Below are 22,699 nucleotides of genomic sequence, written 5' to 3'. Positions count from 1 at the left end.
TTTAAAAAATTTGTGTTTTTACATATTAATTTTAGAAGATAATTAAGTAATATAGAAATAATCCTTTAAAAAATTTATCTTAAACGTTTCCCAAAAAAATGAAAGGAATTATCATATTTAGATATTATCTAAAACGTTTACTTGTAGATGAAGACAATGAAGATGTTGATGTAGGATCATCTCAAGAGCAAGACTCTAACACGGAATAAATTCTTGATCATTCCATATTTCTATTATCTTTAATTAATTTAATTTAATTGTTAGGATTTATTATTTGAGATTTTTTTTGTTTGGCGTTTTGAGATTATTTTTTTCTCGGTTTATTTCCATTATTTAACTTTAGAATTAATTATGTTATTGGATTTATTTTAATTTTTTAAAAAAAATTTACAATATTTTTGTTATTATATTTATTTGTTATGAGCTAGCTCATTTAACTCGTGACCAAGATGATCTGAGTCCGAATTTATATATTGAAGCTCATCTAATAAATGAGCTGAGCTGAGTTAGCTCATAAAATGTCCGAGCTCATCATGAGCTGAACCGAGTTGAGCGAGCTAGCTTATTTTGACACCCTTAGTTGCGAGTATCGGGAAAACCGAAATCTCAGGCTCGGCCCGTTTATAAAGTTAAGGGCCCAATATCAGGCCCTAAAATGTCAAATTCGTAATTTCTTTGATAACTTCTCTTTTACTTATGAAACTGAGTGTCCTCCACACCAATGAAACATAAGCTGTTAAAATAGAAGCCACACGTTATTTCAATACATCCACTACACAAAAAAAAAAAAAAAACAGAAAAAACCTAAGTTAAATATCCAAAATCATCATTCCCAAAAGCAGAATTTAATTCGATATTACTGTTATTGAATTTAAAACAAATAAAAGACCCGGTTTACTTTTCAAACCAAATGTGGTATGTGGTTGAGCTCATTCGAAACTTCGTGATTCGTCGTCTCTACCATCTTGACTGTCGGATACTTATTATAACTCTGTGCTCTCTACCAACTTGACTGTCGGATACTTATTATAACTCTGTGCTCATTTCACATGGCAAAGCTTTAATGAGTGATTGTGGTCCTCGACGACTATAAAGAAACACGTACGCTTTTGAAATTTGTCCCCTTCTATTTTGTATTTCTTCAATTACATTCCAATTTCTTCGAAATTTCTCTTCTCTTTACGCGTTTTTTTGCTTCACTACAAAAACCAAAGGAGCTTTCCTTTGAAATTTGTCTATTTTGTATTTCTTCAGTACATTCCAATTTCTTCGAAATTTCTCTTCTCCTTTTACGCGTTTTTTTTGCTTCGATAAATAACCGAAGGATCTTGCTTTTCCAATCATACTTTCTCCAATACCATTCTAAAAATACTTTCTTCAAGTTCAAGCATTTGTGATCTCTCATGGCTTCTTCTTCTTCTTCCTCTGGCATCATGAGATACCATGTTTTCCCGAGCTTCCATGGCCCAGATGTTCGTAGAGGGTTTCTCAGTCATTTACACGATCACTTCGCAAGCAAAGGGATCACGACGTTTAAAGATCAGGAGATCGAGAGAGGCCACACGATTAAACCTGAGCTCGTACAAGCGATTAGAGAATCTCGAGTCTCGATCGTGCTGCTCTCGAAGAAGTACGCTTCTTCGAGCTGGTGTTTAGATGAACTTGTGGAAATCTTCAAGTGCAAAGAAGATCAGGGGCAGATCGTGATGACCATCTTCTATGACGTTGATCCGTCGAGTGTACGGAAACAGAAGGGAGATTTCGGAACCGCATTCATGAAGACTTGTGAAGGGAAAAGTGAGGAGACGAAGCAGAGTTGGAGCAATGCTTTGACTCATGCTGCAAACATAGAAGGAGAACATTCTCTTAATTGGTATCTTGTTTTTATCTTCTTCTTTTTTTTTTTTTTCTTTTTTTTTTTGTCTCTGAATGAATTAGTGCTTCAAATTTTTGTAATTTCGACCCACCAACATGATTTTGTTTTGCTTTTGTTAGGGCTAATGAAGCAGATATGATTAAAAAGATTGCTACCGATGTTTCAAACAAACTTAATCTTACACCGTCGAAGGATTTTGACGGGATGGTGGGACATGAAGCTCACTTGGCAAAATTGAACTCTTTGTTATGCTTGGAAAGTGATGAAGTCAAGATGATTGGGATTTGGGGTCCTGCAGGGATTGGTAAGTCCACCATTGCTAGAGCTTTAGACAACCAACTCTCTAGCAATTTTCAACTTAAATGTTTTATGGGGAACCTCAAGGGTAGTCTTAAGAGCAGAATGGGTGTTGATGACCATGATTCCAAGTTGTGGTTGCAAAACCAACTTCTGTCTAAGATTTTGAACCAAGAGAATATGAAAATACGTCATTTAGGTGCAATCAAAGAATGGCTACAATATCAAAGAGTGCTCATCATTCTTGATGATGTAGATGATCTAGAGCAATTAGAGGTATTGGCTAAAGAACCTTCTTGGTTTGGTTCTGGAAGCCGGATCATCGTTACCACAGAAGATAAGAAGATTTTGGAGGCACATGGGATCAACGATATCTACCATGTGGATTTTCCGTCCATGGAAGAAGCTCTTGAGATCTTATGTCTCTCTGCTTTCAAACAAAGCTCTGTACCAGATGGTTTTGAAGAGCTTGCCAATAAAGTAGCAAAGCTTTGCGGTAAGCTTCCATTAGGCCTTTGTGTCGTGGGTTCATCTTTGCGTGGGCAGAGCAAGCACGTGTGGGAACTTCAATTATCTAGAATTGATGGAAGTCTTGATGGAAAAGTTGAAGACATTTTGAAAGTGGGATATGACAGATTGTCGAAGAAAAATCAATCTCTATTCCTTCACATTGCATGCGTCTTCAACAATGAAGTCGTTGATAATGTGATATCTGTGCTTTCTGATAGTAACTTGGATGTTAGGAATGGGTTAGAGACCCTAGCCGATAAATCTCTCGTGCATAAATCTACCTATGACCATATAGTGATGCACCATCTACTACAACAATTGGGTAGACAGATAGTTCATGAACAGTCTGACGAGCCCGGGAAACGTCAATTTTTAACTGAGGCCGATGAGATTTGTGATGTACTGACAACCGAAACAGTAAGTTTAAGTTCTTACATGTATATTGCCTATTTTTAGTGATAACAATTTCATCAGTCATTGGCAATGTTATTTTGTAGGGTACTGGATCAGTCATAGGTATATCATTTGATACATCCAATATCGGAGAGGTTTCTGTAGGTAAAGGGGCTTTTGAAGGAATGCGTAATCTCCGATTCCTAAGAATCTTTAGGCGTTGGTTTGGCGGCGAAGGTACTTTGCAAATACCAGAAGATTTGGATTATTTACCTCTTCTTAGGTTACTACATTGGGAATTTTACCCAAGAACAAGTCTTCCTCGGAGGTTTCAGCCGGAACGTCTCATGGAACTCCATATGCCATACAGCAAAATTAAGAAGCTCTGGGGAGGAATCCAGGTTTGGTATTCGATATTCTTTCTAGTGCTTCTAATGATTCAATTTAAATAAGAAATATTTCTCATTTAACATGCAGTCCCTTCCTAATCTCAAGATCATAGATCTGATGTGTTCCCGTCAATTGAAAGAAATCCCAAATCTTTCAAAATCTACTAATCTCGAGAAATTGACACTTAAGGGCTGCAATCGTTTGGTGGAGCTTCCATCTTCTATTAAGAATCTACAAAAACTAAAGATTCTAGATGTTGGTTTTTGCTGTATGCTACAAGTTATTCCCAGCAACATCAACTTAGCATCTCTTAAGATACTCACCATGAATGGTTGCTCACGGTTGAGAACTTTTCCAGAAATCTCCAGTAACATCAAGGTTCTCAATCTCGGAGATACAGATATAGAAGATGTCCCTCCATCAGTTGCTGGATGTTTGTCTCGTCTTGATCGCCTCAACATTTGCAGCAGCAGCCTCAAGAGATTGACACATGTACCACTCTTTATAACTGACCTAATTCTTAATGGCAGTGATATAGAGACGATTCCAGATTGCGTCATATGTCTCACTCGTCTAGAATGGCTTTCTGTCAAAAGGTGCACAAAACTCGAGTCAATTCCGGGTCTTCCCCCCTCCCTCCGTGACCTAAGAGCAGACGATTGTGTATCACTCGAGAGAGTATGCTTCTCTTTCCATAACCCAACCGAGAGACTCAGTTTCAGAAACTGTTTTAAACTGGATAAAGAATCGAGAAGAGGAATCATACAAAAATCAATTTACGATTGTGTATGCTTACCAGGTAAAAAAATCCCTGCAGAGTTCACTCACAAAGCAACAGGGAGATCCATAACCATCCCTCTGGCTCCGGGTACTCTCTCTGCTTCCTCAAGGTTTAAGGCTTGCCTTCTCATTTCCCCAGTTAAAGACTACGGATATAAACGTATAAGCTGTAGTATAAGAAGCAAAGGAGGTGTTACAGTTCATAGATGCGAGTGTCCACATCTGTCTTTGTCTTTTCGGTCAGAACATCTGTTTATATTTCATGATGATTTGTTTCCCCAAGGAAACAAATGCCATGAAGCCGATGTGACCATGAGCGAGATTATATTTGAGTTCAGCTGCGATTTCGGCGATGACAAGATTATTGAGTGTGGTGTACAGATCATGAGAGAGGAAGTTGAGGGTAGCAACATCAGGGAATTGGACAGCCATGAAACTGAGAGTAGTAGCAGCGAAGTGGACAGCCATGAAACTGAGAGTGGCAGCAACTGTTTGAAACTGGATAAAGAATCAAGAAGAGGAATCATACAACAATCAGTTGGCATGTATAAATGGTTACCAGGTAAAAACATCCCTGCAGATTTCACTCACAAAGCAACAGGGAGATCCATAACCATCCCTCTGGCTCCGGGTACTCTCTCTGCTTCCTCAAGGTTTAAGGCTTCCATTCTCATTTTGCCAGTTGAGTACGCCGGATTAAGAACTATAAGTTGTAGTATCAGAAGCAAAGGAGGTGTTACAGTTCATAGCTACGAGTTTGAATATCTGTCTTTGTCTTTTCGGTCAAAACATCTGTTTATATTTCATGGCGATTTGTTTCCCCAAGGAAACAAATGCCATGAAGTGGATGTGACCATGAGCGAGATTATATTTGAGTTCAGCTTCAATGTCGGCAATGCCAAGATTAGTGAGTGTGGTGTACAGATCATGACAGAGGAAGCTGAGGGTAGCAGCATCAGGGAGTTGGACAACTATGAAACTGAGAGTAGCAGCAGCGAAGTGGACAGCCATGAAACTGAGAGTAGCAGCAGCGAAGATGGAAATGGAGATGAAAACATCAAAACCAGTAAACAAATAGGTTTTAGGAGTTGGCTTCAGAATTTTTTTGGTCTAAAAGAGAAGAAGATGAATACGACAGAGTGGAGTTCTGACAAAGGGGACATCTGTGAAACTGAGAGTAGCAGCAGCAAAGTGGATTATTAGGAAACTGGAGGTGACGATAATCACCTCACAGATGGATATGAAGTTGGAGATGGAGATGGAGACTATGACGCAGAAGGTTTCAAGTTCTCTGAAATTGAAAACATCTAATCAAGTAACCCGAAACTCGTGACAGTGCCGGCTCTTCCCCTGTAGCTCAAGTCCTTAAATGCAAACGAATGTGTATAAGGAGGTATGGAGATTAATTGGGATTTACAAAAAAATCTGTTTGTCTTGCAAAACCTTTGTGAGTTTGTGAATTTGAATGAGTCACACCTCTTGTCTATAAGCTTAGTATATGACTGAATGAGTTACACCTCTTTTTCTTTAATGAGTGAATGAGTGATACCTCTTGGCAAATCTGTTAAGTATAGACCTCTTGTCTTTAAGCTTTGTTATTGTGGATATGGTAACACGCTAATACTCTTAGAGTAGAGAAATTAGTAGGAGATTAATTGGGATTTACAGAATCCATGAGCAAAAATCTGTTTTGTTTTGCAAAACCTTTGTGAGTGTGATTAGTAGTAGACAAAGCATATCCCAATATTGTCGCTACACTAGGTTCTGTACGACAGTATGAGTTATACCGTTTTGGTTTAATAGACAAAGCCTTGTATTTATTTCTTAATTAGCTGTTTAAGTACTAAGAAAAGTCTTGTTATTTTGTGATCTAGTTAGTTAGCTGTTTAAGTACTAAGAGAAGTTTTGTTATCTTGTCAACGCATTCGAGAAAACTTGTGAAGGACATGAAGCAAAGCTTTGACTGATGAGCAAACATAATTGTGTACATTTCTGATTATCCAAATGACCAAATCTGTAGAGAGACTGGAATATCTGATCCCCTAGCTCCAATTTTCTTAATTCTTCACAGAGAGTTGCTTTCATTGTTCTGCTACATAGGCTTATTCAGAACAATTGCAAACTCTGTGATAACTTTTTCAACATCTCTTTTACTATGAAACTAATAGTAGCAGCAACCAAACCAAACCAATAATAAACAGCAAATCTTAACGAAATCAAACCTTATGGATGGATGGGGTCCTCACCGACTTTGGGGGAAACATTTTGTTTTTGTATTTTTCTATACAAGGAGGACAAAGTCCTTTGAAATATCAGTTCCGTAGATAGCTTATCCAAAACAGTTGTGATACCTTCATCGTCCATATCAAAGCTTACCATATCTTTCATGGCTTCTTCTCCTTCTTCGTCTTGCTCGCATCAAGAGATGGTGATGCACCCAATTTGGCATCACTATCTCTACTCCATTAAAAATTGACGTTTATTGGCATCTCCGTATCTCGGATAACTCCAACCAACCAATTTGGAAACCCGAAATATGGAAATGCCAATAAACCCGAATTTGATCCGTTTTAAACTAATAGTAGCAGCAACCAACCAAACCAACAATAAACAGCAAATCTTTACGAAATATGGAAATGCCAATAAACACCATTTTCTTAATAGAAACTGAAGACATTCTCAATGTACTAGGAAACGGAACAGTAAGTTTTTACATATATCTTACTGAATTTTGATATGTCCAAGACCAAGTAGTAGTTGGTTTAATTTAGTAGGCGAGCCTTTGAAGAGAAATCATACACCATTTGAAAGCCAAATATGTCTGCTTACCCGGAAAAGAACTCTCTGTGGAGTACACTCACAAAGCGAGATTCTGTTCGAATTCACTTGCTCAGATAACAACAAGATTATTGAGTGTGGTATACAGATCTTGAAAGAAGGATATGATGAATATTTGGACTGTGAACCTGAAGCCGTAGGCAACATTGGCTACCAAAATGTTGAGAATGTGGATAACGCTAAACACACAGGTTGTTGGTCTAAGAAAAAGAAGACAAAAAGCTCCACCGTGAAACATCACTTTATTTTTCACACTAAGTTGTCCCAGAAACACAGAAGAATCAAATGCGATTGAGGATGGAGCCGCTCGGATCTCTAAAGATGAAAATGTCACAAGCAGTAAATATGTCAGATCATTGAGTGCAGTGCATGGATTTGATGGATAAAACTCAGAGTAGCAGCAACGAAAAGTCTTAAAAAGAACGTAGCATCCACAAATGCAGAAAACTCTGTGTCACATATCGATCTTTTGGAGTCCGTTGAGTGTCGAAAATGTAAGCAAAGTGTGAATCATTGAAGAGATTCTATTGTTATTCCTGCAACTGTGTGAAACTAGACGAATCAAGAAGAGTAATCCCGCATGTCTTTAATCAGATGTGTCAACTCGTTCTCTATCAGAACATCTGTTTTTATAATTTGGTGGTGACTTGTATCATCAACAAAGCATAAATATTTAACGAAGTGGATGTGACCATGAGCAAGGTTCTGTTCGAGTTCACTTACTGGGACAATGAGAACAAGACTATTGAATGCAAGCAGCACCATTGCATTAGGGTTAGTTATTGTCTTGTGTATATTTTCTTTCCAGGTAAGTAAGAAACTACTGTTGTATTCAATAGATGGCTTATTCAGAACCATTGTAACTCTGTGATAACTTCTCTTTTACTAAGAAACTGAGTGTAGACGTAGTAGCAAAGAACAGAAGCTGAGACCATAGAACATTAAGATATATATAGATCAAGAAGAAGCAACATAGGGTTTTGAGGCCAAACCTGAAATGAAGATCCTTTATGATTTAAGGATCGATCAATCGAGCATACAAAAGCCTATCATACAAAAACCAAAACAGAGTAAATCTCCGACCTGATCATCCAAATAAACAATCTCAAATTGAAAAAATTGATGAAGACAAAATCAACCGTTGAAAAATTGGTTATGTAGAGTGTCTCTCACCGATCAATACAACAGATTCAAAAGAGAATTTGAAAGCAACTGAGGATCAGAAGAAGAAGAAGAAAAAACGGAGTTGTGTTTTTCCCCTGTTTTTGTGTTCTTCTTGGTTGCTAAGAAAATCTCTAATTTCTTTTTTTGTTTCTAACCAGAAAACCTAACCAGAAAACCAATTTTGATCGAATTGAAAAGGCCGGTTTAGTTTTTCAAACCAAATTTACAATTGGATATCGAGAGTTTTAAGATCCCTAATTTTGAATCATGTCTGGTTCTTTCTTCTTCCTCCGATCATCTTCTCACCGAGTCTCATGCTTCAGCTCTGAGCTCATCTCTACGAAATAAAATTCCGATTGCCAAAAATTCAAAACCTTATGAGGTTCTCAAGACCATGAGGAAACACTCTTATGGGTCATCGACGACTTTGAGGGAAACATTTTTTGTATTTTTCTCTACAGAGAGACAAATCCCTTTGAAATTTCAATCCTCTCGTTACGCGTTTTCTTCAATTATATAAGCGAGAGACTTGTTTTCTACTCCATAGATTGCTTATCCAAAACCATTGTGGTACCTTCTTCTTCAATCTCAAAATTTACCAATCTGTTTCATGGCTTCTTTTTCTTCGTCTCGTATGAAGAGATTCCATGTCTTTTCGAGCTTTCACGGTCCAGATTTCCGTAGAGGGTTTCTCAGTCATTTACACTGTCATTTCGCAAGCAAAAGGAATCACAACTTTCAATGATCAGGAGATCAAGAGAGGCCACACGATTGGACCTGAGCTCGTACAAGCGATTAGAGAATCTAGAGTCTCGATTGTGGTGCTCTCGAAGAAGGTACGCTTCTTCCAGCTGGTGTTTAGATGAATTGGTTGAAATCTTGAAGTGCGAAGAAGCAGTCTCAAGGGCAGATTGTGATGACCATTTTTTACGACGTTGATCCGTCCGATGTACGGAAACAGGAGGGAAATTTCAGGAGCGCTTTCGAGAAGACTTGTCAAGGGAAAACTGAGGAGGTGAAGCTCAGATTGCCGGGGAACACTCTCTTAATTGGTATGTAAATCGTCTCTTAATGAACTTAATTATCTTTTGGAAATGCTTCACTTTAAGGAAATTTAGACTCCTTAACATGATTTTGTTTGCATGTGTTAGGGCTAATGAAGCAGAAATGATTGAAAAGATTGCTATTGATGTTTCAAACAGACTGAATGCTAGACCGTCTAGGGATTTTAAGGGTATGGTAGGAATTGAAGCTCACTTGAATAAACTGGACTCTTTGTTATGCCTTGGATGCGATGACGTGAAGATGATTGTAATTTGGGGTCCTGCGGGAATTTGTAAGACTACCATTGCTAGAGCTCTATATAACCAAATTTGTAGCGAGTTTCCACTTAGTTGTTTTATGGGGAACCTCAAAGGAAGTTATAAGAGCATAATGGGTGTTGATGACTATGATTCCATGTTGTGTTTACAAAACCAACTTCTGTCCAAGATTTTCAACAAAAGGGATATGAGGATAAATAATTTAGATGCAATCAAGGAATGGCTACAAGATTCATGAGTGCTTATCATTCTTGATGATGTAGACAATCTACAGCAATTTGAGGCCTTGGCAGCTTTCTTTGTTTGGTTCTGGAAGTCGGATTATCATTACCACTGAAGATAGAAGGATTCTAAAGGCACATGAGTTTATGATATCTACCCTGTTGGTTTTCTTTCCAAAGAGAAAAATCAACCGTTAAAAAATTGGTTATGTAGAATGTCTCTCACCGATCAATAAAACAGATTCAAAAGAGAAATAAAAAGCAACTGAGAAATTCAGAAGAAGAAGAAGAAAAAAGAGTTTTATTTTTCCCCTGTTTTTTCTTCTTCTTGGTTGCTAAGATAATTAAGAGAAAAACAAAAAGTTGCAGGAAAATGTTGAATTTTGGTTTGGTGTGATTTTGATCGTTGAAAACATTTTCCGAGTTCTTCGGAGTCCCATATATAAAATACACTTTTTAATAACTGTTAATCGCATATAGTATCAATGTTATGGCCTTCACGTTGCTTGCACATCCCACAATGTTAGGTGGGATGATAAAATTTTAGCGCGATTTAGATAAAATACTGTTTTGAACGGATTTGTTGCGAGTAGGGGTGTCAAAATGAGCTTGCAACTCATAAGCTGGTTCAGCTCAGCTCGATTTTTCATGAGCACGAGCTCTGTTTTTTAGACTCATTTAATAAATGAGTTATGTGATCGAGCTTTTTTTAGATCGCGAGTTATATGAGCGAGATTTAATGAACATGAGCTCGACTTTTTTTAGATATATATATATATATATATATATATATATATTTATATATATCTTTTCCATTTAAATTAAACAAAAATAGAATTATTCTTTTAGAAAATTTGTGTCTTTTTACATATTAATTTTAGAAGATAATTAAGTAATATAGAAATAATCCTTTAAAAAATTTATCTTAAACGTTTCCCAAAAAAAAGAAAGGAATTATCCTATTTAGATATTATCTAAAACGTTTACTTGTAGATGAAGACAATGAAGATGTTGATGTAGGATCATCTCAAGAGCAAGACTCTAACACGGAATAAATTCTTGATCATTCCATAATTCTATTATCTTTAATTAATTTAATTTAATTGTTAGGATTTATTATTTGAGATTTTTTTTTGTTTGGCGTTTTGAAATTATTTTTTTCTTGGATTTATTTCCATTATTTAACTTCAGAATTAATTATGTTATTAAATTTATTTTAATTTTTTTTTTTTAAAATTACAATATTTTTGTTATTATATTTATTTGTTATGAGCTAGCTCCTTTAACTCGTGACCAAGATGATCTGAGTCCGAGTTTATATATTGAAGCTCATCTAATAAATGAGCTGAGCTGAGTTAGCTCATAAAATATCCGAGCTCATCATGAACTGAACCGAGTTGAGCGAGCTAGCTTATTTTGACACCCCTAGTTACGAGTATCGGAAAACCGAAATCTCAGGCTCAGCCCGTTTATAAAGTTAAGGGCCCAATATCATGTCCTAAAATGTCAAATTCGTAATTTCTTTGATAACTTCTCTTTTACTTATGAAACTGAGTGTCCTCCACACCAATGAGACAGAAGCTATTAAAATAGAAGCCACACGTTATTTCAATACATCCACTACACACAAAAAAAAAAAAAAAAACAGAAAAAACCTAAATTAATCATCCAAAATCATCATTCCCAAAAGCAGAATTTAATTCGATATTACTGTTATTGAATTTAAAACAAATAAAAGACCCGGTTTACTTTTCAAACCAAATTTACAAAATGTGGTATGTGGTTGAGCTCATTCGAAACTTCGTGATTCGTCGTCTCTACCAACTTGACTGTCGGATACTTGTTACTCCTCCGTATTTTAATAAGTGTCGTTTTAGAATTTTTATTTTTTTGAATTGGATGTCGTTTTCAAATTTCTATGCAAATTTTTTTACTTTTTAATGTTTTATGATATCATAAAACATTAAAAAGTAAAAAATTTTGCATAGAAATTTGAAAACGACAACTAATATAAAGGAAGATTCTTTATGATTTAAGGAACGATCAATAATCGAGCATACAAAAGCATATCATACACGAACCGAAACAGAGCAAATATCCGACCTGATCATCCAAAAAACAATCTCAAATTGATAAAATTGATAAAAAGAAAATCAACCTTTGAAAAATTGGTTACGTAGAATGTCTCTCACCGATCAATACAACAGATTTAAATGAGAATTTGAAAGCAACTGAGGAATTCAGAAGACGAAGAAAAAAGAGTTTTATTTTTCCTCTGTTTTTTCTTCTTCTTGGTTGCTAAGAAAATTAAGAGAAAAAAAAAAGTTGCAGGAAAATGTTGAATTTTGGTTTGGTGTGATTTTGATCGTTGAAAACATTTTCCGAGTTCTTTGGAGTCCCATATATAAAATACACTTTTTAATAATTGTTAATCGCATATAGTATCAATGTTATGGCCTTCACGTTGCTTGCACATCCCACAATGTTAGGTGGGATGATAAAATTTTAGCGCGATTTAGATAAAATACTGTTTTGAACGGATTTGTTGCGAGTAGGGGTGTCAAAATGAGCTCGCAACTCATAAGCTGGTTCAGCTCAGCTCGATTTTTCATGAACACGAGCTCTGTTTTTTAGGCTCATTTAATAAATGAGTTATGTGATCGAGCTTTTTTTAGATCGCGAGTTATATGAGCGAGCTTTAATGAACATGAGCTTGACTTTTTTTAGAAATATATATATATATATATATATATATCTTTTCCATATAAATTAAACAAAAATAGAATTATTCTTTTAGAAAATTTGTGTTTTTACATATTAATTTTAGAAGATAATTAAGTAATATAGAAATAATCCTTTAAAAAATTTATCTTAAACGTTTCCCAAAAAAATGAAAGGAATTATCATATTTAGATATTATCTAAAACGTTTACTTGTAGATGAAGACAATGAAGATGTTGATGTAGGATCATCTCAAGAGCAAGACTCTAACACGGAATAAATTCTTGATCATTCCATATTTCTATTATCTTTAATTAATTTAATTTAATTGTTAGGATTTATTATTTGAGATTTTTTTTGTTTGGCGTTTTGAGATTATTTTTTTCTTGGTTTATTTCCATTATTTAACTTTAGAATTAATTATGTTATTGGATTTATTTTAATTTTTTTAAAAAAATTTACAATATTTTTGTTATTATATTTATTTGTTATGAGCTAGCTCATTTAACTCGTGACCAAGATGATCTGAGTCCGAATTTATATATTGAAGCTCATCTAATAAATGAGCTGAGCTGAGTTAGCTCATAAAATGTCCGAGCTCATCATGAGCTGAACCGAGTTGAGCGAGCTAGCTTATTTTGACACTCTTAGTTGCGAGTATCGGGAAAACCGAAATCTCAGGCTCAGCCCGTTTATAAAGTTAAGGGCCCAATATCAGGCCCTAAAATGTCAAATTCGTAATTTCTTTGATAACTTCTCTTTTACTTATGAAACTGAGTGTCCTCCACACCAATGAAACATAAGCTGTTAAAATAGAAGCCACACGTTATTTCAATACATCCACTACACAAAAAAAAAAAAAAAACAGAAAAAACCTAAGTTAAATATCCAAAATCATCATTCCCAAAAGCAGAATTTAATTCGATATTACTGTTATTGAATTTAAAACAAATAAAAGACCCGGTTTACTTTTCAAACCAAATGTGGTATGTGGTTGAGCTCATTCGAAACTTCGTGATTCGTCGTCTCTACCATCTTGACTGTCGGATACTTATTATAACTCTGTGCTCTCTACCAACTTGACTGTCGGATACTTATTATAACTCTGTGCTCATTTCACATGGCAAAGCTTTAATGAGTGATTGTGGTCCTCGACGACTATAAAGAAACACGTACGCTTTTGAAATTTGTCCCCTTCTATTTTGTATTTCTTCAATTACATTCCAATTTCTTCGAAATTTCTCTTCTCTTTACGCGTTTTTTTGCTTCACTACAAAAACCAAAGGAGCTTTCCTTTGAAATTTGTCTATTTTGTATTTCTTCAGTACATTCCAATTTCTTCGAAATTTCTCTTCTCCTTTTACGCGTTTTTTTTGCTTCGATAAATAACCGAAGGATCTTGCTTTTCCAATCATACTTTCTCCAATACCATTCTAAAAATACTTTCTTCAAGTTCAAGCATTTGTGATCTCTCATGGCTTCTTCTTCTTCTTCCTCTGGCATCATGAGATACCATGTTTTCCCGAGCTTCCATGGCCCAGATGTTCGTAGAGGGTTTCTCAGTCATTTACACGATCACTTCGCAAGCAAAGGGATCACGACGTTTAAAGATCAGGAGATCGAGAGAGGCCACACGATTAAACCTGAGCTCGTACAAGCGATTAGAGAATCTCGAGTCTCGATCGTGCTGCTCTCGAAGAAGTACGCTTCTTCGAGCTGGTGTTTAGATGAACTTGTGGAAATCTTCAAGTGCAAAGAAGATCAGGGGCAGATCGTGATGACCATCTTCTATGACGTTGATCCGTCGAGTGTACGGAAACAGAAGGGAGATTTCGGAACCGCATTCATGAAGACTTGTGAAGGGAAAAGTGAGGAGACGAAGCAGAGTTGGAGCAATGCTTTGACTCATGCTGCAAACATAGAAGGAGAACATTCTCTTAATTGGTATCTTGTTTTTATCTTCTTCTTTTTTTTTTTTTCTTTTTTTTTTTGTCTCTGAATGAATTAGTGCTTCAAATTTTTGTAATTTCGACCCACCAACATGATTTTGTTTTGCTTTTGTTAGGGCTAATGAAGCAGATATGATTAAAAAGATTGCTACCGATGTTTCAAACAAACTTAATCTTACACCGTCGAAGGATTTTGACGGGATGGTGGGACATGAAGCTCACTTGGCAAAATTGAACTCTTTGTTATGCTTGGAAAGTGATGAAGTCAAGATGATTGGGATTTGGGGTCCTGCAGGGATTGGTAAGTCCACCATTGCTAGAGCTTTAGACAACCAACTCTCTAGCAATTTTCAACTTAAATGTTTTATGGGGAACCTCAAGGGTAGTCTTAAGAGCAGAATGGGTGTTGATGACCATGATTCCAAGTTGTGGTTGCAAAACCAACTTTTGTCTAAGATTTTTAACCAAGAGAATATGAAGATGCGTCATTTAGGTGCAATCAAAGAAAGGCTACAACGTCAAAGAGTGCTCATCATTCTTGATGATGTAGATGATCTAGAGCAATTAGAGGTATTGGCTAAAGAACCTTCTTGGTTTGGTTCTGGAAGCCGGATCATCGTTACCACAGAAGATAAGAAGATTTTGGAGGCACATGGGATCAAGGATATCTACCATGTGGATTTCCCATCCGAGGAAGAAGCTCTTGAGATCTTATGTCTCTCTGCTTTCAAACAAAGCTCTGTACCAAATGGTTTTGAAGAGGTTGCCAATAAAGTAGCAGAGCTTTGCGGCAATCTTCCATTAGGCCTTTGTGTCGTGGGTTCATCTTTGCGTGGGCAGAGCAAGCAAGAGTGGGAACTTCAATTATCTAGAATTGATGGAAGTCTTGATGGAAAAGTTGAAGACATTTTGAAAGTGGGATTCGACAGTTTGTCGAAGAAAAATCAATCTCTATTCCTTCACATTGCATGCTTCTTCAACAATGAAGTCGTTGATAATGTGATATCTGTGCTTTCTGATAGTAACTTGGATGTTAGGAATGGGTTAGAGACCCTAGCCGATAAATCTCTCGTGCATAAATCTACCTATGGCCGTATAGTGATGCACCATCTACTACAACAATTGGGTAGACAGATAGTTCATGAACAGTCTGACGAGCCCGGGAAACGTCAATTTTTATTTGAGGCCGATGAGATTTGTGATGTACTGTCAACCGAAACAGTAAGTTTAAGTTCTTACATGTATATTGCCTATTTTTAGTGATAACAATTTCATCAGTCATTGGCAATGTTATTTTGTAGGGTACTGGATCAGTCATAGGTATATCATTTGATACATCCAATATCGGAGAAGTTTCTGTAAGTAAGGGGGCTTTTGAAGGAATGCGTAATCTCCGATTCCTAAGAATCTTTAGGCGTTGGTTTGGCGGCGAAGGTACTTTGCAAATACCAGAAGATTTGGATTATTTACCTCTTCTTAGGTTACTACATTGGGAATTTTACCCAAGAACAAGTCTTCCTCGGAGGTTTCAGCCGGAACGTCTCATGGAACTCCGTATGCCATTTAGCAATCTCGAGAAGCTCTGGGGAGGAATCCAGGTTTGGTATTCGATATTCTTTCTAGTGCTTCTAATGATTCAATTTAAATAAGAAATATTTCTCATTTAACATGCAGTCCCTTCCTAATCTCAAGATCATAGATCTGATGTTTTCCCGTCAATTGAAAGAAATCCCAAATCTTTCAAATGCTACTAATCTCGAGGAATTGACACTTGAGGGCTGCGGAAGTTTGGTGGAGCTTCCATCTTCTATTAAGAATCTACAAAAACTAAAGATTCTAGATGTTGGTTTTTGCTGTATGCTACAAGTTATTCCCAGCAACATCAACTTAGCATCTCTTAAGATACTCACCATGAATGGTTGCTCACGGTTGAGAACTTTTCCAGAAATCTCCAGTAACATCAAGGTTCTCAATCTCGGAGATACAGATATAGAAGATGTCCCTCCATCAGTTGCTGGATGTTTGTCTCGTCTTGATCGCCTCAACATTTGCAGCAGCAGCCTCAAGAGATTGACACATGTACCACTCTTTATAACTGACCTAATTCTTAATGGCAGTGATATAGAGACGATTCCAGATTGCGTCATAGGTCTCACTCGTCTAGAATGGCTTTCTGTCAAAAGGTGCACAAAACTCGAGTCAATTCCGGGTCTTCCCCCCTCCCTCAAGGTCCTAGATGCAAACGATTGTGTATCACTCAAGAGAGTACGCTTCTCTTTCCATACCCCAACCAATGTACTCCAATTCAGCAACTGTTTGAAACTGGATAAAGAATCAAGAAGAGGAATCATACAAAAATCAATTTACGATTATGTATGCTTACCAGGTAAAAAAATCCCTGCAGAGTTCACTCACAAAGCAACAGGGAGATCCATAACCATCCCTCTGGCTCCGGGTACTCTCTCTGCTTCCTCAAGGTTTAAGGCTTGCCTTCTCATTTCCCCAGTTAAGGACTACGGATATGAAGGTGTAAGCTGTACTATAAGAAGCAAAGGAGGTGTTACAGTTCATAGATGCGAGTGTCCACATCTGTCTTTGTCTTTTCGGTCAGAACATCTGTTTATATTTCATGATGATTTGTTTCCCCAAGGAAACAAATGCCATGAAGCCGATGTGACCATGAGCGAGATTATATTTGAGTTCAGCTGCGATTTCGGCGATGACAAGATTATTGAGTGTGGTGTACAGATCATGAGAGAGGAAGTTGAGGGTAGCAACATCAGGGAATTGGACAGCCATGAAACTGAGAGTAGTAGCAGCGAAGTGGACAGCCATGAAACTGAGAGTGGCAGCAACTGTTTGAAACTGGATAAAGAATCAAGAAGAGGAATCATACAACAATCAGTTGGCATGTATAAATGGTTACCAGGTAAAAACATCCCTGCAGATTTCACTCACAAAGCAACAGGGAGATCCATAACCATCCCTCTGGCTCCGGGTACTCTCTCTGCTTCCTCAAGGTTTAAGGCTTCCATTCTCATTTTGCCAGTTGAGTACGCCGGATTAAGAACTATAAGTTGTAGTATCAGAAGCAAAGGAGGTGTTACAGTTCATAGCTACGAGTTTGAATATCTGTCTTTGTCTTTTCGGTCAAAACATCTGTTTATATTTCATGGCGATTTGTTTCCCCAAGGAAACAAATGCCATGAAGTGGATGTGACCATGAGCGAGATTATATTTGAGTTCAGCTTCAATGTCGGCAATGCCAAGATTAGTGAGTGTGGTGTACAGATCATGACAGAGGAAGCTGAGGGTAGCAGCATCAGGGAGTTGGACAACTATGAAACTGAGAGTAGCAGCAGCGAAGTGGACAGCCATGAAACTGAGAGTAGCAGCAGCGAAGATGGAAATGGAGATGAAAACATCAAAACCAGTAAACAAATAGGTTTTAGGAGTTGGCTTCAGAATTTTTTTGGTCTAAAAGAGAAGAAGATGAATACGACAGAGTGGAGTTCTGACAAAGGGGACATCTGTGAAACTGAGAGTAGCAGCAGCAAAGTGGATTATTAGGAAACTGGAGGTGACGATAATCACCTCACAGATGGATATGAAGTTGGAGATGGAGATGGAGACTATGACGCAGAAGGTTTCAAGTTCTCTGAAATTGAAAACATCTAATCAAGTAACCCGAAACTCGTGACAATGCCGGCTCTTCCCCTGTAGCTCAAGTCCTTAAATGCAAACGAATGTGTATAAGGAGGTATGGAGATTAATTGGGATTTACAAAAAAATCTGTTTGTCTTGCAAAACCTTTGTGAGTTTGTGAATTTGAATGAGTCACACCTCTTGTCTATAAGCTTAGTATATGACTGAATGAGTTACACATCTTTTTCTTTAATGAGTGAATGAGTGATACCTCTTGGCAAATCTGTTAAGTATAGACCTCTTGTCTTTAAGCTTTGTTATTGTGGATATGGTAACACGCTAATACTCTTAGAGTAGAGAAATTAGTAGGAGATTAATTGGGATTTACAGAATCCATGAGCAAAAATCTGTTTTGTTTTGCAAAACCTTTGTGAGTGTGATTAGTAGTAGACAAAGCATATCCCAATATTGTCGCTACACTAGGTTCTGTACGACAGTATGAGTTATACCGTTTTGGTTTAATAGACAAAGCCTTGTATTTATTTCTTAATTAGCTGTTTAAGTACTAAGAAAAGTCTTGTTATTTTGTGATCTAGTTAGTTAGCTGTTTAAGTACTAAGAGAAGTTTTGTTATCTTGTCAACGCATTCGAGAAAACTTGTGAAGGACATGAAGCAAAGCTTTGACTGATGAGCAAACATAATTGTGTACATTTCTGATTATCCAAATGACCAAATCTGTAGAGAGACTGGAATATCTGATCCCCTAGCTCCAATTTTCTTAATTCTTCACAGAGAGTTGCTTTCATTGTTCTGCTACATAGGCTTATTCAGAACAATTGCAAACTCTGTGATAACTTTTTCAACATCTCTTTTACTATGAAACTAATAGTAGCAGCAACCAAACCAAACCAATAATAAACAGCAAATCTTAACGAAATCAAACCTTATGGATGGATGGGGTCCTCACCGACTTTGGGGGAAACATTTTGTTTTTGTATTTTTCTATACAAGGAGGACAAAGTCCTTTGAAATATCAGTTCCGTAGATAGCTTATCCAAAACAGTTGTGATACCTTCATCGTCCATATCAAAGCTTACCATATCTTTCATGGCTTCTTCTCCTTCTTCGTCTTGCTCGCATCAAGAGATGGTGATGCACCCAATTTGGCATCACTATCTCTACTCCATTAAAAATTGACGTTTATTGGCATCTCCGTATCTCGGATAACTCCAACCAACCAATTTGGAAACCCGAAATATGGAAATGCCAATAAACCCGAATTTGATCCGTTTTAAACTAATAGTAGCAGCAACCAACCAAACCAACAATAAACAGCAAATCTTTACGAAATATGGAAATGCCAATAAACACCATTTTCTTAATAGAAACTGAAGACATTCTCAATGTACTAGGAAACGGAACAGTAAGTTTTTACATATATCTTACTGAATTTTGATATGTCCAAGACCAAGTAGTAGTTGGTTTAATTTAGTAGGCGAGCCTTTGAAGAGAAATCATACACCATTTGAAAGCCAAATATGTCTGCTTACCCGGAAAAGAACTCTCTGTGGAGTACACTCACAAAGCGAGATTCTGTTCGAATTCACTTGCTCAGATAACAACAAGATTATTGAGTGTGGTATACAGATCTTGAAAGAAGGATATGATGAATATTTGGACTGTGAACCTGAAGCCGTAGGCAACATTGGCTACCAAAATGTTGAGAATGTGGATAACGCTAAACACACAGGTTGTTGGTCTAAGAAAAAGAAGACAAAAAGCTCCACCGTGAAACATCACTTTATTTTTCACACTAAGTTGTCCCAGAAACACAGAAGAATCAAATGCGATTGAGGATGGAGCCGCTCGGATCTCTAAAGATGAAAATGTCACAAGCAGTAAATATGTCAGATCATTGAGTGCAGTGCATGGATTTGATGGATAAAACTCAGAGTAGCAGCAACGAAAAGTCTTAAAAAGAACGTAGCATCCACAAATGCAGAAAACTCTGTGTCACATATCGATCTTTTGGAGTCCGTTGAGTGTCGAAAATGTAAGCAAAGTGTGAATCATTGAAGAGATTCTATTGTTATTCCTGCAACTGTGTGAAACTAGACGAATCAAGAAGAGTAATCCCGCATGTCTTTAATCAGATGTGTCAACTCGTTCTCTATCAGAACATCTGTTTTTATAATTTGGTGGTGACTTGTATCATCAACAAAGCATAAATATTTAACGAAGTGGATGTGACCATGAGCAAGGTTCTGTTCGAGTTCACTTACTGGGACAATGAGAACAAGACTATTGAATGCAAGCAGCACCATTGCATTAGGGTTAGTTATTGTCTTGTGTATATTTGCTTTCCAGGTAAGTAAGAAACTACTGTTGTATTCAATAGATGGCTTATTCAGAACCATTGTAACTCTGTGATAACTTCTCTTTTACTAAGAAACTGAGTGTAGACGTAGTAGCAAAGAACAGAAGCTGAGACCATAGAACATTAAGATATATATAGATCAAGAAGAAGCAACATAGGGTTTTGAGGCCAAACCTGAAATGAAGATCCTTTATGATTTAAGGATCGATCAATCGAGCATACAAAAGCCTATCATACAAAAACCAAAACAGAGTAAATCTCCGACCTGATCATCCAAATAAACAATCTCAAATTGAAAAAATTGATGAAGACAAAATCAACCGTTGAAAAATTGGTTATGTAGAGTGTCTCTCACCGATCAATACAACAGATTCAAAAGAGAATTTGAAAGCAACTGAGGATCAGAAGAAGAAGAAGAAAAAACGGAGTTGTGTTTTTCCCCTGTTTTTGTGTTCTTCTTGGTTGCTAAGAAAATCTCTAATTTCTTTTTTTGTTTCTAACCAGAAAACCTAACCAGAAAACCAATTTTGATCGAATTGAAAAGGCCGGTTTAGTTTTTCAAACCAAATTTACAATTGGATATCGAGAGTTTTAAGATCCCTAATTTTGAATCATGTCTGGTTCTTTCTTCTTCCTCCGATCATCTTCTCACCGAGTCTCATGCTTCAGCTCTGAGCTCATCTCTACGAAATAAAATTCCGATTGCCAAAAATTCAAAACCTTATGAGGTTCTCAAGACCATGAGGAAACACTCTTATGGGTCATCGACGACTTTGAGGGAAACATTTTTTGTATTTTTCTCTACAGAGAGACAAATCCCTTTGAAATTTCAATCCTCTCGTTACGCGTTTTCTTCAATTATATAAGCGAGAGACTTGTTTTCTACTCCATAGATTGCTTATCCAAAACCATTGTGGTACCTTCTTCTTCAATCTCAAAATTTACCAATCTGTTTCATGGCTTCTTTTTCTTCGTCTCGTATGAAGAGATTCCATGTCTTTTCGAGCTTTCACGGTCCAGATTTCCGTAGAGGGTTTCTCAGTCATTTACACTGTCATTTCGCAAGCAAAAGGAATCACAACTTTCAATGATCAGGAGATCAAGAGAGGCCACACGATTGGACCTGAGCTCGTACAAGCGATTAGAGAATCTAGAGTCTCGATTGTGGTGCTCTCGAAGAAGGTACGCTTCTTCCAGCTGGTGTTTAGATGAATTGGCTGAAATCTTGAAGTGCGAAGAAGCTCAAGAGCAGATTGTGATGACCATTTTTTAAGACGTTTATCCGTCTGATGTACGGAAACGGGAGGGAGATTTCGGGAGCGCTTTCGAGAAGACTTGTCAAGGGAAAACTGAGGAGGTGAAGCTCAGATTGCCGGGGACACTCTCTTAATTGGTATGTAAATCGTCTCTTAATGAACTTAGTTATCTTTTGGAAATGCTTCACTTTAAGGAAATTTAGACTCCTTAACATGATTTTGTTTGCATATGTTAGGGCTAATCGCCTCTTATTGATGTTTCAAACAGACTGAATGGCTTATTGGTATGTAACCATTGCTGGGGAACACTCTCTCAATTGGTATGTAAATCGTCTCTCTTAATGCCTTGGATGCGATGACGTGAAGATGATTGTAATTTGGGGTCCTGCGGGAATTTGTAAGACTACCATTGCTAGAGCTCTATATAACCAACTTTGTAGCGAGTTTCCACTTAGTTTGTTTTATGGGGAACCTCAAAGGAAGTTATAAGAGCATAATGGGTGTTGATGACTATGATTCCATGTTGTGTTTACAAAACCAACTTCTGTCCAAGATTTTCAACAAAAGGGATATGAGGATAAATAATTTAGATGCAATCAAGGAATGGCTACAAGATTCATGAGTGCTTATCATTCTTGATGATGTAGACAATCTACAGCAATTTGAGGCCTTGGCAGCTTTCTTTGTTTGGTTCTGGAAGTCGGATTATCATTACCACTGAAGATAGAAGGATTCTAAAGGCACATGAGTTTATGATATCTACCCTGTTGGTTTTCTTTCCAAAGAGAAAAATCAACCGTTAAAAAATTGGTTATGTAGAATGTCTCTCACCGATCAATAAAACAGATTCAAAAGAGAAATAAAAAAGCAACTGAGAAATTCAGAAGAAGAAGAAGAAAAAAGAGTTTTATTTTTCCCCTGTTTTTTCTTCTTCTTGGTTGCTAAGATAATTAAGAGAA

At 36.9% G+C, this 22,699-nt stretch overlaps 2 protein-coding genes and 2 long non-coding RNA genes across 21 annotated transcripts in view; 2 read left to right on the top strand and 2 right to left on the bottom strand.

The window, feature by feature from the left end:
* LOC9306693 (disease resistance protein RML1A) overlaps positions 1-22,699 on the top strand; it is a 34,554-nt gene that overhangs the window by 5,218 nt on the left and 6,637 nt on the right. For 2 of the 14 annotated variants that reach the window (XM_021016593.1, XM_021016590.1), the window contains exons 1-4: positions 13,838-14,456; positions 14,578-15,682; positions 15,763-16,059; positions 16,136-17,864. In XM_021016593.1, coding sequence (XP_020872252.1) covers positions 13,987-14,456; positions 14,578-15,682; positions 15,763-16,059; positions 16,136-17,864 — 3,601 coding nt within the window. In that variant the 5' untranslated portion in view covers positions 13,838-13,986. Of the gene's footprint in view, positions 1-1,257; positions 1,874-1,995; positions 3,101-3,180; positions 3,490-3,553; positions 5,306-5,374; positions 5,921-13,837; positions 14,457-14,577; positions 15,731-15,762; positions 16,072-16,135; positions 17,888-17,956; positions 18,534-22,699 lie in introns of those variants that run through there. The other 12 variants (XM_021016592.1, XM_021016597.1, XM_021016596.1 and 9 more) reach the window with 12 other exon arrangements.
* Positions 7,117-8,354, bottom strand: LOC110226057. 3 transcript variants are annotated; one of them, XR_002330187.1, is made up of 2 exons: positions 8,258-8,354; positions 7,117-8,130 (listed from the first exon to the last, which is right to left on the bottom strand). It is a non-coding gene; the product is annotated as an uncharacterized LOC110226057 (long non-coding RNA). The 3 variants fall into 3 exon arrangements; XR_002330186.1 differs by having other exon boundaries at positions 7,117-8,167; positions 8,258-8,341; XR_002330188.1 differs by having other exon boundaries at positions 8,224-8,309.
* On the top strand, positions 8,443-10,052 carry LOC110226056 (disease resistance protein RML1B-like). Its single transcript, XM_021016607.1, has 3 exons — positions 8,443-9,084; positions 9,210-9,300; positions 9,400-10,052. The coding sequence occupies exons 1-3, from the start codon at positions 8,896-8,898 to the stop codon at positions 9,417-9,419; spliced, it is 300 nt and encodes a 99-aa protein (XP_020872266.1). The 5' UTR covers positions 8,443-8,895; the 3' UTR covers positions 9,420-10,052.
* LOC110226058 lies at positions 19,699-20,936 on the bottom strand. 3 transcript variants are annotated; one of them, XR_002330190.1, is made up of 2 exons: positions 20,840-20,936; positions 19,699-20,712 (listed from the first exon to the last, which is right to left on the bottom strand). It is a non-coding gene; the product is annotated as an uncharacterized LOC110226058 (long non-coding RNA). The 3 variants fall into 3 exon arrangements; XR_002330189.1 differs by having other exon boundaries at positions 19,699-20,749; positions 20,840-20,923; XR_002330191.1 differs by having other exon boundaries at positions 20,806-20,891.

The sequence above is a fragment of the Arabidopsis lyrata genome, assembly GCF_000004255.2.
Source record: "Arabidopsis lyrata subsp. lyrata unplaced genomic scaffold ARALYscaffold_7, whole genome shotgun sequence".
NCBI lineage: Eukaryota > Viridiplantae > Streptophyta > Magnoliopsida > Brassicales > Brassicaceae > Arabidopsis > Arabidopsis lyrata.
This window is presented reverse-complemented; position numbering and strand designations above follow the sequence as displayed.